Here is a 13,390-nt window from a genome sequence, read left to right on the forward strand (position 1 = left end):
CAGTATGTTTGCCTTTAACAACCTTCCCTTGTTTGACTGTGAACAACCAACATCTTTTGCAACATTGCATGATGATTTACCCTCTTAAGAGTTTGATAATCTTCTCCTTTGTTTCAATTGACATCTCTTGTGTTGGAGCTGTGATTCATGTCAGTCCACTTGGTGCAACAGCTCTCCAAGGTGTGATCACTCCTTTTTAGATGCAGACTAACAAGCAGATCTGATTTGAGGCAGGTGTTACTTTTGGGGATGAAAATTTACAGGGCGATTCCATAATTTATTTCTCAGAATTGAATGAGTCCATATTTGTTTCCCTCTGCTTGGTCTAAAAAAGTAACCCTTACTGACTGCCACAATTATTTTTCCTGATTTCTTATAGTGTTTCTTAAAGCCAGAAAGTTGCCATTTGAAATGACTTTAGTTTTGTGTCATGTCTGTGATCTGCTTTTTTTCTACAAAATTAAACAACTGAATGAACATCCTCCGAGGCCAGTGATTCCATAATTATTGCCAGGGGTTGTATTATTGTGAACACCCACTTTTATTTATTTATACTAATAGCCCAATTTCACAGCCTTAAGAGTGTGCGTATCATGAATGCTTGGTCTTGCTGGATTTGTGAGACTGAATCTACTGGTACCTTGTTCCCCATGTAACAATAAAAAAATATACTCAAAACCTGGATTAATCTTTCTAGTCACATAGCACTACTATTATTCTGAACACTACTGTATAAGATGCCTAGAAGTAGGTTTACTTTTGAGACATTCCACACGAGTTGTAGGTTGCAGACAAAATCTTAGATATTGCTGAACAACCATTGGGCCATCTCAATTTCAACTTCATCCAGTGTAGTAACAGGTATTAAGTTTGCAAAGCATATCCCTGTATGATTTTTATCGGTATGTCTATGGAAGCAGGCCACAGGCTCAACTTGAATTTCCCTCCCTGGCAGATAACCGGCACTATCACCATAGTGGATTTTCTGCACTAATTTCCCCGCTAAGCTAATGGATTCCACACCCACATTTGTCATTAGCCTTGTGGGGTCTGTAATCACCTCCGTGGCCTGCTGTAAATTCCTAATGTTACCCTCCCTGTAGAGCTCTATGCTCGCAGACAAGATGGTGGCGCCTCCCCCAGTAGGGTGGAGGCCGTCCGACATCCGCAAGCCATGGCAGCCCTAGAACGAAGGCCAGTTAAAGCTAAAGCCTTACTGTCTACAAAATTGCGCCAACCACCCATTTAACGATGTGAGCCTGTTAAACACCTCATTATTACTCCTCCCCGGGGTGAGGCATTTCAAACTTGTTTTTGGATTTCTAAACCTGCCACGCCATGTTTAGTATTTCTGGTGTCCAGGGTATAAAACTTCAAGACATATGTCTTGAAGTTACATAACCTTTATTCCATAACCTCATCAGTTCTTGTAGGGTAAGAGGTGTAAAGTCAGAAAGTGTATCCAGCTGCAGAAAAACATGTTAGAATTACAACTTCCCTGAACATGGGCCACAAGTGCACTTAAACCAATTTGGCTTCAAATTTTAATCGACTTGGACTAACAGAGGCCAACGACATTCAAGCTTAATTTGAGAAGTGAACCAATAGACAGACAATTCTGAAACTTATTCACTAAAGTTTTATTATGACCCTTCATACAAAATGAAACTACAGCTCTAACTGTTTAAAGGAACATTGAACATTTCTGGCACTGAAGATGTACCAGATCATTTTGTAATTTTAATGTATTCTTTCTGGATCTGACTTCTGATTCAACAAGCAAGTAAGACACTTTAAAACAGACCATAGATACCTGCAGATTACATGGTAGTTTACAACAAATCCATCCCCCCCCCCCCCCCCCCCCAAAAATGGGGAGGAAAAAAAAAAAAAAAAAAAAAACTGCTTTACTTGTGGCTGAACACATGAACTCAATCAACTTTTATTACACACAGGTAACTAACCTCAATGTATCATTTTCCAATGACAATTCAAACAAAATGTATGTACACAGATTCTTTTCATATTGAGCAGGTGTCAGACTATCGACGTGACGGCATCAGGAGGTGCTTTGCTGTTACCGAATCTGGGAAGAGGTTGTGGTAGGTTGGTAAAGGAACATAGGCAGCCGTTATCATTTTGCCTAGAAGAGAAACAAAAATGTTCACTGCAAATTCTCCACATTTCCTCACAAATCTATTCTGAAATGACACCTGTGCATACCTGCAAACCAGCGTCCATGCAGTGCATTTACGGTTGCCATAGCTGCTGGTATGGAGGGACACTTGACGTACACGTTACCCTGCATGAGCAATGATACGGGACAGTGAAGACATTCTCATCACAAATAAATTTCCACTCAAATACTGACATAATCGATGTATCTGAACAGATGCTTTACTTGAGTGGAATTCTTGTCGACGTAAATGTGCACAACTCCCCCGTGCTTGTTGCACTCTTCAATGACATCATCTTGGATCTCAATAGCCCAGGATGGATCGTTTTCCCTGGAAAACATGCTCAATCTTACTGCCAGTGCTTTTACAGCTTCGTTATATGTCATTAAACAGGTAATCCGCATTAAAAGCATCATTAAATAAAGTGTGGGTCCAACAACAAATACCGCCTTCACTAACAAAATGATTAGCAGCTTCTTACGATTGTGGGTTGAAAAGGTTGGACAGCTGAAGACAGTGTGTAGCCAGCGGCTGTGACGGCAGGTTCAGGGCTTGACTTGGAGCTGGAGTTGGAACACCTGGAAAGAACAACATGTTATTAAACTGCCCAACATCCTGAGGAAACCTGAAAATTGTCCAAAATCTCACTTGGAGCTGCCATATTTCCAAACGATATGGAACCAGTCATCTGTAGAGCCTGCTGGGCAGCGGGGGGAATCTTCAGGCCCGTTCCTGCCAACAGTAAATCACACATTTCACAGGTTGCTCCATGACTGAGTGAACTAATTTATGGAAGGACATTTAAGGACTGGGAATGGTGCATCTGAAGTACAAGTAGGAAGTTTAAACCACAACATCACCTGAAATGCTAATTCCAACTTGCGCAAACACCACACAATCAGTCCTGAAAGCTGCAGCTTTTACAGATTTAAGCACGTCTATTGTGTATCAACTGCTTTCACCAGCTGATTGGCCAACAACTGGCGACACACTGCTACAATCAAAGCAGAAACACACTAACACCTTCTGTGTCATCTGACATAAGGTTTCTAATGGAGTAGTGTTAATTTCGTCAGACGAGAAGACGAAATACATTCATCAACTATAATTTTTTTCCTATGATGAAAACGAGACAATGACGCTATGCCAGTGTTCTAAAAAGACTAGACTAAAATCTTTTGAATGATAAAATCTTTCTCCATTTTCAACTTGAGCATTCAAAACGTTTTGTTGCTTCTGTCTGTAGGAGGGGGCGAGGGGTCAACCTATCGTGTGTTTGAGCATAGATCTGTAAAGGCACAGACAGCCTCCAGAAAGGTAATTTAAGTTGCACAACTTTGTTCCGTGTACTTGCACGCACTTCATCGTGACAATCCCACCGCTGTGTTACCAGCTGGATGCTGTATATACACAACCCCTGGCAAAAATTATGGAATCACCGGCCTCGGAGGATGTTCATTCAGTTGTTTAATTTTGTAGAAAAAAAGATCACAGACATGACACAAAACTAAAGTCATTTCAAATGGCAACTATCTGGCTTTAAGAAACACTATAAGAAATCAGGAAAAAAAAAAATTGTGGCAGTCAGTAACGTTACTTTAGACCAAGCAGAGGGAAAAAAATATGGACCCACTCAATTCTGAGGAATAAATTATGGAATCACCCTGTAAATTTTCATCCCCAAAACTAACACCTGCATCAAATCAGATCTGCTCATTAGTCTGCATCTAAAAAGGAGTGATCACACCTTGGAGAGCTGTTGCACCAAGTGGACTGACATGAATCATGGCTCCAACACGAGAGATATCAATTGAAACAAAGGAGAGGATTATCAAACTCTTAAAAGAGGATAAATCACGCAATGTTGCAAAAGATGTTGGTTGTTCACAGTCAGTTGTGTCTAAACTCTGGACCAAATACAAACATGGGAAGGTTGTTAAAGGCAAACATACTGGTAGACCAAGGAAGACATCAAAGCGTCAAGACAGAAAACTTAAAGCAATATGTCTCAAAAATCGAAAATGCACAACAAATGAGGAACGAATGGGAGGAATCTGGAGTCAACATCTGTGACCAAACTGTAAGAAACTGCCTAAAGGAAATGGGATTTACATACAGAAAAGCTAAACGAAAGGCATCATTAACACCTAAACAGAAAAAAACAAGGTTACAATGGGCTAAGGAAAAGCAATCGTGGACTGTGGATGACTGGATGAAAGTCATATTCAGTGATGAATCTCGAATCTGCATTGGGCAAGGTGATGATGCTGGAACTTTTGTTTGGTGCCGTTCCAATGAGATTTATAAAGATGACTGTCTGAAAAGAACATGTAAATTTCCACAGTCATTGATGATATGGGGCTGCATGTCAGGTAAAGGCACTATGGCTGTCATTACATCATCAATAAATGCACAAGTTTACGTTGATATTTTGGACACTTTTCTTATCCCATCAATTGAAAGGATGTTTGGGGATGATGAAATCATTTCTCAAGATGATAATGCATCTTGCCATAGAGCAAAAACTGTGAAAATATTCCTTGCAAAAAGACACATAGGGTCAATGTCATGGCCTGCAAATAGTCTGGATCTTAATATTGAAAATCTTGGTGGAAGTTGAAGAAAATGGTCCATGACAAGGCTCCAACCTGCAAAGCTGATCTGGCAACAGCAATCAGAGAAAGTTGGAGCCATATTGATGAAGAGTACTGTTTGTCACTCATTAAGTCCATGCCCATGTCCAAGCTGTTATAAAAGCCAGAGGTGGTGCAACAAAATACTAGTGATGTGTTGGAGCGTTGTTTTTCATGATTCCATAATTTTTTCCTCAGAATTGAGTGATTCCATATTTTTTTCCCTCTGCTTGGTCTAAAAAAGTAACCGTTACTGACTGCCACAATTTTTTTTCCTGATTTCTTACAGTGTTTCTTAAAGCCAGAAAGTTGCCATTTGAAATTACTTTAGTTTTGTATCATGTCTGTGATCTGCTTTTTTTGTACAAAGTTAAATAACTGAATGAACATCCTCCGAGGCCGGTGATTCCATAATTTTTGCCAGGGGTTGTATAAAATAATTATTTTATAGCTGATTAATCATTTTCTCTCAGAGTTGGCTGTTGAAAGCGCCTCTAATTGCTTCCGGAATCACGGAGGACTGCTCCAGCTACCACTTTTTTCCCCCCCTCTCTCATGCGCTTAATGAGGTGGAGAAGGCATTTGGAACCATCTAATAGCTTGGTAAAACAGTTGCATGTTCTTTCCTTCTTGTGTGCAGCTGTAGAAGTATGTTTATGACAGATTTAACATCTCGTTATAATCATTCAGACAAGCTGCGCTTTGTTGTGGTGCGCTAACATAATCACTCGCATGTTGTGTTTTTGAACTGTGTGCACAATATTCACTTGAAGTTCATGTAATTAATGCGTGATGGAGATTTTGAACATTTCGCGCACGTGCACGAAGCCGCGCACAGTGTACGAGTTTGAGACGAGTTTACTCTCCTGCATGGCAGAGTGCACTTGGGATGTGGAGTGTTAAAGATTTTGTATATATGTTATCACTGTTAAACATTTGTACCTTTGTCTTCTTTCTCATGAGAACGGTGTTGTGCTGTTTTGCACCTAACCCTGAGAATGTACGTGTTATTCAACCTTGTTTTAGCATGCTGGGGTCAATCTGAACTGGGAATGAAGAGCTGGATGTACTTATTATTATTATTATACAACTTGTTTTTGTAGCCGCTAACGACTGGGAGTGAAGCATGACGGGGTCAGGCTGAACTGGGAGTAAAAGAACTGAAGGTTGTTTTGACTGTTGTGATGTGATGCTTAGTGTTCCAGGCAGATGCAGAACAGCTGATAACTGCAACAGACGAACGAGATGTGCTGACCTTCGACGATAAGAGTAAAAGAAAGAAACTGTTTTTCCTTACAGCTGCACTTATTGACGTATGTGTTTAGGTTACGGGAAGAAACTTGTCTTGCGTCATCCTTCCCCCACCCTTAGGACAAGTTTTTTTATGTGATGAGGGCCTCTCTAATAAAAAGAGTGGGAGAGCAAGCCAGACTTTAGTGTAGCCTTGGTGTACAGCCTGACTGCACTCCGCGCGTGATAAATTTGACTTTCTGTCTCACTGGTGTTTCTTGACTCTGTCTTATCAAGGTTTTAAGAATGTTTGGAGGAGAAAATACCCAACATTGACTGGGGGCTACGTCCGGGATCTCAACAATACCGGAGGTGTCCGGCGGAGGTCGTCAAGTCCAGACGTAAATCCTTGGCCAAGGTCCGATCGATTGATCGTGTCTGCAATTGTCGACCACCGTTGGCATCGTCTGGTTGACGAGATTTTCCCGAAGAAGACAGACAGGAGGTCGAGTCAGTGAGTAGAATTTCTTTGTAACAGTACTGAGTGAGTGGTGATCAGATCACATAGAACAGTTAAACTCCATAAGCGATGGCGTGGAATCGTCTGTTAATGTAAAGCAGTTAAAATCCGCGAGGAGGGCGGACTCCTCTACGGTTGCGAGGGACGCATGTAGTTAAATTCCGAAGGAGGGTACGGACTCCTCTGTTTTAATACGTAAAGGAAATCCCGGGTAGAAATACGTGCACTGTAAAAAGGCAGTTAAATCTGGCAGGGATGGCGGAGTCCCCTAATGCAGGACATTAGTTAAATTTCACGGGAGGGCGAGCTCCCCTGGCCTAAGAATACGCGTACGGTTATTAAAAAGTGTTTTTATGTGTAAATAGTGTTTTGTGTAAGTGTAAATAGAATAACTGTGTGAAAGTGTAATACTTTGGACGTTAGTGACAACCGTGTGTGGATGCGGAGGCAAGTGATTCCGCTTCCTACAGGGAGGTGAAAGGAATCAACCACACGACGGCAAATTGTCACGTCCAAAGAAAGTGTGAAAACTTCAGATTTAGAACACCCTAGGTGTGCCCCCGTCTGAAGTCCAAATTATAACAAGGGATAATAAAAATGGGGGGTAAGACGTCTAAAAATAAGGAAAATTTATCAACTGACGACTGGAAATTTATGGAAGCAAAAAATCCAAAAGCAACAAAGAAATTGGAGACCTGGATAAATAAACATGACTTTGACGGACGACTGAACCTGATCAGTATACAGAAGCTAAAGAAGGAGTTAGAACAGGAACATAAAGGTGATGAGAAAAAGATGCAGAAAGTAGGGGCAGATTTAATGGCATTTTGGGAGGAGGAAGCAGAGAACAGACGGAAGGGAGCAGAGAAGCGACGATTAGAGAAAGCAAGGAAAAAGAAAGCTGTAGGTAAGGCAGAAGAAGATGTGATAATTCAGCACAGAGAATCAGAACAGCCTCAACAACCACCGCCGGCTGGATCGTCGGTGACAACAACACCTTTATCTCCTCTACCAGAGGATGACGATGTACCGCCACCACAGTATGATTTAGCAGTAAAACCTAAAGGTAAAAAGTGAAAAACCAGAAAAACCACAAACACGCAGTCAAGCGAAAGTGCCTACAGCCCCTCCCATGGTGGAACACAGTGACCAGGGAGGTGCCTATCCTATGATAGAAGTACCAAATCCTCGTGCAGGAACAGCAGGACATCGATCAACCATGCTCGTATATCGAACATGGAATGCTGATGATATCAAAGCAGCAGTCGACATGATACCATCGCCACATGTCGATATTGAGGGATTTATGCAGGATATAGAAAACATTACAAGTTCTTACCACCTTAGTGGACCTGAAGTCCAACAGGTGTGGATGAAAGCATGTGGCCCTAAATGGAGTCAGATACGCGGAGACTGGAATCCTGCAGACCAGGATGGCGTACCGTTGCCACATGATGATCCAGTCTTGCAAACACGAGTGAAAGCTATGATTACACGAGCAAAAGGTGTGTTAGGACCAAAAATAAATTACACTGAAATTACCAGGACAACACAGAAAGAAGGAGAACCATGGACAGAGTTTAGATGCAGATTTGAGAGTGTATTTAGGGTCCACAGTGGCATATTGCCAGGAACACCTGTGTATGAACAACAATTGAAAAACGCTCTGATCCAACATTCCAACAAGGATATAAAAGCTTGGATACAGAAACATTGGATTGGACTGCCAATAGGCACATTGGAAGAAACACACACCCACTGTTGTCATGCAGAAGAAGTCTTAAAGCAGGAAAAAGACAGGAAACAGCAACAAAGGAGTGTATGTAGCACACGGAGATGATGAAATATATTACCAACAGGGTAACTTAAGACAGCAGAAGCAGTGCAAACGCCCCCAAAAGCCATGGCAAAATAGACAAGGTGGACAGCCACAACGTCAAGGACCATGGCAACCACAACAGCAGCACAGACAGGGAGGGCGTGGTCCCCTGATTTGTTGGAACTGTGGAAGAGAGGGACATATGTATAGAAATTGTCCGAATCCACCTACTGATGGAGCAGCAGGAGGAATTCCACAACGGAATAATCCTCCGCAGCCACAGTATCCACAATGACTAGAATCCATAATCTATGATTCCACATCAGATAGGCAGTCTGATTGTGATATGGATCTGTGTGCCTTACTGGGAAATCCGGTACCAAAACCAGAAGTGACTTTGTTGGTAAATAGACGACCAGTGACATTCCTTTGTGATACAGGAGCATGTAGAACCACATGTAATGACAACATACCTGTCCATCAATTAAGCAACGAAATTTTTAGGGTTCGCTCTGCAAATGGACAAACATCAGACGTCCCTATCACTAAACCCATAACGTTGACAGATCCATTTGGCCTGACATGTACTATGTCAGTGTTGAACATGCCACAATGTCCAGTTAACCTTTTAGGACGAGACGGATTGACTGCATTGGGCTTGTCCATAATTGTGGAACAAGGGAAATTAGTTGTTGAACGCACAGGAGGCGTTAACATGGTAAGAGAAGAAAGCGATGACCCCACATTCCACTATTACTATACATTTGACATTTCAGAAGAAGATGCTGCAGGATGGGGTAAAGATGTCGTCTTGCAAGCGACAGCCCTACTAAAAAATCCTGAACAAAAGATGTCACCACCTGACCTGCATGTCACAATGTGGCATAAAGATCCTCCAGGTCCAGATGGTGACTATGAAAACAAATTGAAAAACGTTTCACCTGTGAAGCTGACAATGACCGATTTGATTCATGATGGCAACTCAACAGCTGTCATAACAGTAACAGGTGCCACTGAAGATGTGTTAACATTGAGATTCACAGGTATGCCATTACATGTGTCACTTTGTAAGCCATATTTGACAGAATGGCAAGAATTGGGACTGACAGTCATAACAGCTTTGTCAGCCACTGATTGGAGCAAAGTTGGACCACGAACGGAGTTCAGCCCATCAACTAAATTGTATAAAGTGCCAGTTAATGTCTCATTGGTGCTGACAGCTGGAACACACATTGATGTGTCCACTTCACAGTCCTGAGTGTTTCAGTTGAGTCCTGAAGATGATTTTCTCTCTTCGGTACCATCAGGATTGTGGACAACAGGTCCTTCAGACGTAGGACTGATAAAAAATGCACAACCTGTAGTTATACGACCAAAAACAGAATACAGACCATGTGTAAGACAGTATCCATTGAAACCTGATGCAATTGAAGGAATCAGGCCAGTAATAGAGGATTTATTAGCAGCAGGAGTAATAGTGCCATGTCCAGATTCACCATGTAACACACCCATATTTCCTGTGAAAAAGGCTCCGCCCTCAGTGGGGTGGAGAATGATTCAAGATCTGCAGGCAGTAAATGCTGCTGTGATTAAAAGAGCACCATGCGTTCCAGATCCACACACCCTGTTAAATTCGCTGAGACCAAATTCTAATAGTTTCTCAGTAATTGACATAAGTAATGCATTTTTCTCTGTGCCAGTACACCCAGATAGTCAATTCTGGTTTGCTTTTACCTTTAAAGGACAACGATATACATTCACCAGATTACCGCAGGGTTACGCAGAAAGTCCAACTATTTATTCTCAAGTCATGTCAGCATGTTTAGCCAATTTCGTTCCACCGGCAGATAGCCAACTATTAGTGTATGTTGATGACATTTTGATTGCCTCTGACACACGAGAAAACTGCATAACTGACACAGTAGCATTATTATGTTTCTTATTTGATAATGGCCACAAAGTGAGTAAAAACAAAGTTCAGTTGTGTAGGGATAAAGTAAAATATTTAGGACATGAATTACCAGCCACTGGGCGCACGATCCTGTCTGACAGGAAGGAAGCAATTTTGCACGCTCCAAAACCACAAACCAAAAAGCAGATGATGTAATTTCTTGGACTGACTAATTACTGCAGGGCATGGATTCCCTGCTATGCAGAATTGACTAGTCCACTTTCTGATTTGATGTACAAGGATGATATTTCAATGTCAACCGTGTTGGAATGGAACAAAGATGCTGAGGAAGCTTTTGTAAAAGTAAAACAAACATTAGTGTCATCCACAGTTTTGGCACTACCAGATTATAGTAAACCATTCATTCAAACAGTTGATTGTAAGAATAAGTTCATGACTAGTGTTTTGGTTCAAGTGTATGGCTCAAAATTGAGGCCAGTTGCCTACTACTCATCTAAATTGGATGCAGTAGCAAGTGCTTTACCACCATGCGTACAGGCTGTTGTTGCAGCCTCTATGGCTGTTCAAAGTAGCAGTAATGTTGTTCTATTCCATCAGTTGACACTGAAAGTTCCACATGCAGTTTCTGCACTTCTGTTGCAGACAAACATGAGCCTTTTGTCCCCAGCAAGACATCTTTCGTGCATGTCCTTGCTATTATCACAACCACACCTTACGGTAGAGCGATGTACAACATTGAACCCGTCCACATTGATACCTTTACCTGAGGATGGTGAGCCGCACAATTGTCTTGATGTAGCTACAGTCTGTACGAAAGCACGCCCGGACCTCCGGGACACACTCATCCCAAACAGTACAATTGTGTATGTGGATGGTTCTTCCACTAAAAATGCTTATGGACAACCACAATCTGGATATGCTGTTGTCACAAATTCAGAAGTATTGGATTCTGCTTCATTGCCATCGTCATTTTCAGCACAAGCAGCTGAATTAGTTGCTTTAACTGCAGCTTGCTATCTGTTTAAAGGTACGGCTGTATCAATTTATACAGACACCCAGTACGCTTTCAGCACAGTGCATGTGTTTGCAAAACTGTGGGAAGAGCGTGGAATGGTGACATCATCTGGAAGGCCGGTGACTCATGCCACTCTCCTAACTGCACTACTGCAAGCTGTGAAATTGCCTCAACATACTGCTATATGCAAATGTGCGGCTCACACCAAAGGCTCTGACAGTGTTTCAAAAGGAAATGATTTTGCTGACAGAGCAGCAAAAGAGGCAGCAGCAGCTTCTTCTATTTTTGTTGTACAGGAAACCACTCCAGATTTGCATTTAGGTCGTACACTGCTTGCTGACATGCAACAGCAGGCAACTGAAAGAGAAAAACAAATGTGGATAACTAAAGGAGCTACATATGCAAATGATTTGTACGTGTGACCACAGAAGAAACCCATATTGCCAAGAAATATGTTTAAATGGGCGGCTATTATGAGCCATGGCGTGACGCATGTCTCATCAGGGGGTATGATATCGCAATTGCAATCTATTTTTTGTCTTTATGGGTTCGATGCATATGCAAAACAGCATTGTAGAGCATGCATGACATGTGCAAAACACAACTCACAAGGCAATTTGAGACCCCAAAGAGGCAGATTTCCAACACCACAATATCCCTTTCAAGTGATTCATATGGATTATATACAGCTGAGTAAACATGAAGGGAAGGAATTTTGTTTAGTCATAATTGATGCCTTCTCAAAATGGGTAGAATTGTTCCCTACAAAACATGCAGATGCACTTACAGTGGCTAAGGCATTGTGCAAAGACATCATTCCACGATTTGGAATACCAGAAACAGTTTATTCAGATAATGGAGCGCATTTTGTTAATACAATAGTGCAATACGTAGGAGAAGCGCTACAGGTCAATCTCAAAAATCATTGTGCTTATCATCCACAAAGTGCCGGATTAGTGGAAAGGATGAATGGAACAGTAAAAAACAGACTTAGAAAGACAATGGAGGAAACAGGCAGACCATGGACACATTGTGTAGATTTGGTAAAAATGTATATAAACATAACTAGTACCATGGGGTTGACACCGTATGAAACATTGTTCGGCAGAAAATATCGATTGCCATATTATGGGCAAATTTGGGATGTACCTGAGGAAGCCAATTTGGCGGATTACATGAGAAAAATGTTAGAAGGACAACGAGGGAGAGTTCCAAACACTGATGATCCCATTTCTCCACAGGAGGACCCTAAAGTGGTACCTGGAGACTGGGTGTTGATAAGAAGCATCAAGAGAAAACACTGGCATTCACCTAAATGGGAAGGGCCCCATCAAGTACTACTCACAACACCCACAGCCTTGAAAATTGGGGAAAGAAGTACATGGATTCATTTAACTCACTGTAAGAAAGTCATTTCTGCAGACACAGACAAACAGTAAAAACAGTAGGACAAGACTAGTAATAGTGTGTGAGCTTGGTGTTAAGATCCAGGTTAGACACGAAAGCTAGCAGAAGACATTAAGAAGCCACTGTTCTGAACATAGGTGTGCTGTAGTGTGCAGAAATGGCGAAAGAAAAAAAAACAAAAGAACGAGGGTTTCTGGACCCCATGGACAGTCCTTGTTATGCTACTTTTCCTTTTCGGATTGGGCTTATTGTTAAAAGCCATGAGCACGGGACATGATGATAAGGATCACCTCCGCAGATTGCAGAGACCAAAAAGAAGTAATGAAGACCCCAGTCCGATAATAAATGCCACAGTACATAGCTGTGATAGGAACAATGCGTACCGATTTGGTGTACAAGCCTGCATTCCTAGAAATGCTTCTGTGGTCATCTCTGTACCATATAGTGCTCTTACCCATGGAATAAGGGATGGTGACAGAGGGACTAATTACGGAAATAGTTTCTCATGGTATATGACTAATGATCAACAAGATAAGAGATGGGAAACGTTGGTAGCCGATGAATGGAGTAGATGGACACCAAGATGGGCACAAACCGAGTGGGCTAAGTACCAGAGTCAAATTCTCAAAATGCATCAAACAGATAAGCTGTTTATAGTGGTGAATACCACAGAAAAA

General features: G+C 41.7%; 1 protein-coding gene across 5 annotated transcripts in view; it reads right to left on the reverse strand.

Annotated features, from left to right (window-relative positions):
• Nucleotides 1-1,916: 1,916 nt before the first annotated feature.
• The window catches only part of rbm39b (RNA binding motif protein 39b), a 69,747-nt gene continuing 58,273 nt past the window's right edge, over nt 1,917-13,390 (reverse strand). For all 5 annotated transcript variants that reach the window (XM_034172688.1, XM_034172687.1, XM_034172685.1 and 2 more), the window contains exons 11-15: nt 2,826-2,909; nt 2,659-2,755; nt 2,402-2,507; nt 2,224-2,302; nt 1,917-2,143 (exon numbers count right to left, since the gene is read on the reverse strand). In XM_034172688.1, coding sequence (XP_034028579.1) covers nt 2,043-2,143; nt 2,224-2,302; nt 2,402-2,507; nt 2,659-2,755; nt 2,826-2,909 — 467 coding nt within the window. In that variant the 3' untranslated portion in view covers nt 1,917-2,042. The remainder of the gene's footprint in view (nt 2,144-2,223; nt 2,303-2,401; nt 2,508-2,658; nt 2,756-2,825; nt 2,910-13,390) is intronic.

The sequence above is a fragment of the Thalassophryne amazonica genome, chromosome 6, assembly GCF_902500255.1.
Source record: "Thalassophryne amazonica chromosome 6, fThaAma1.1, whole genome shotgun sequence".
Lineage (NCBI taxonomy): Eukaryota > Metazoa > Chordata > Actinopteri > Batrachoidiformes > Batrachoididae > Thalassophryne > Thalassophryne amazonica.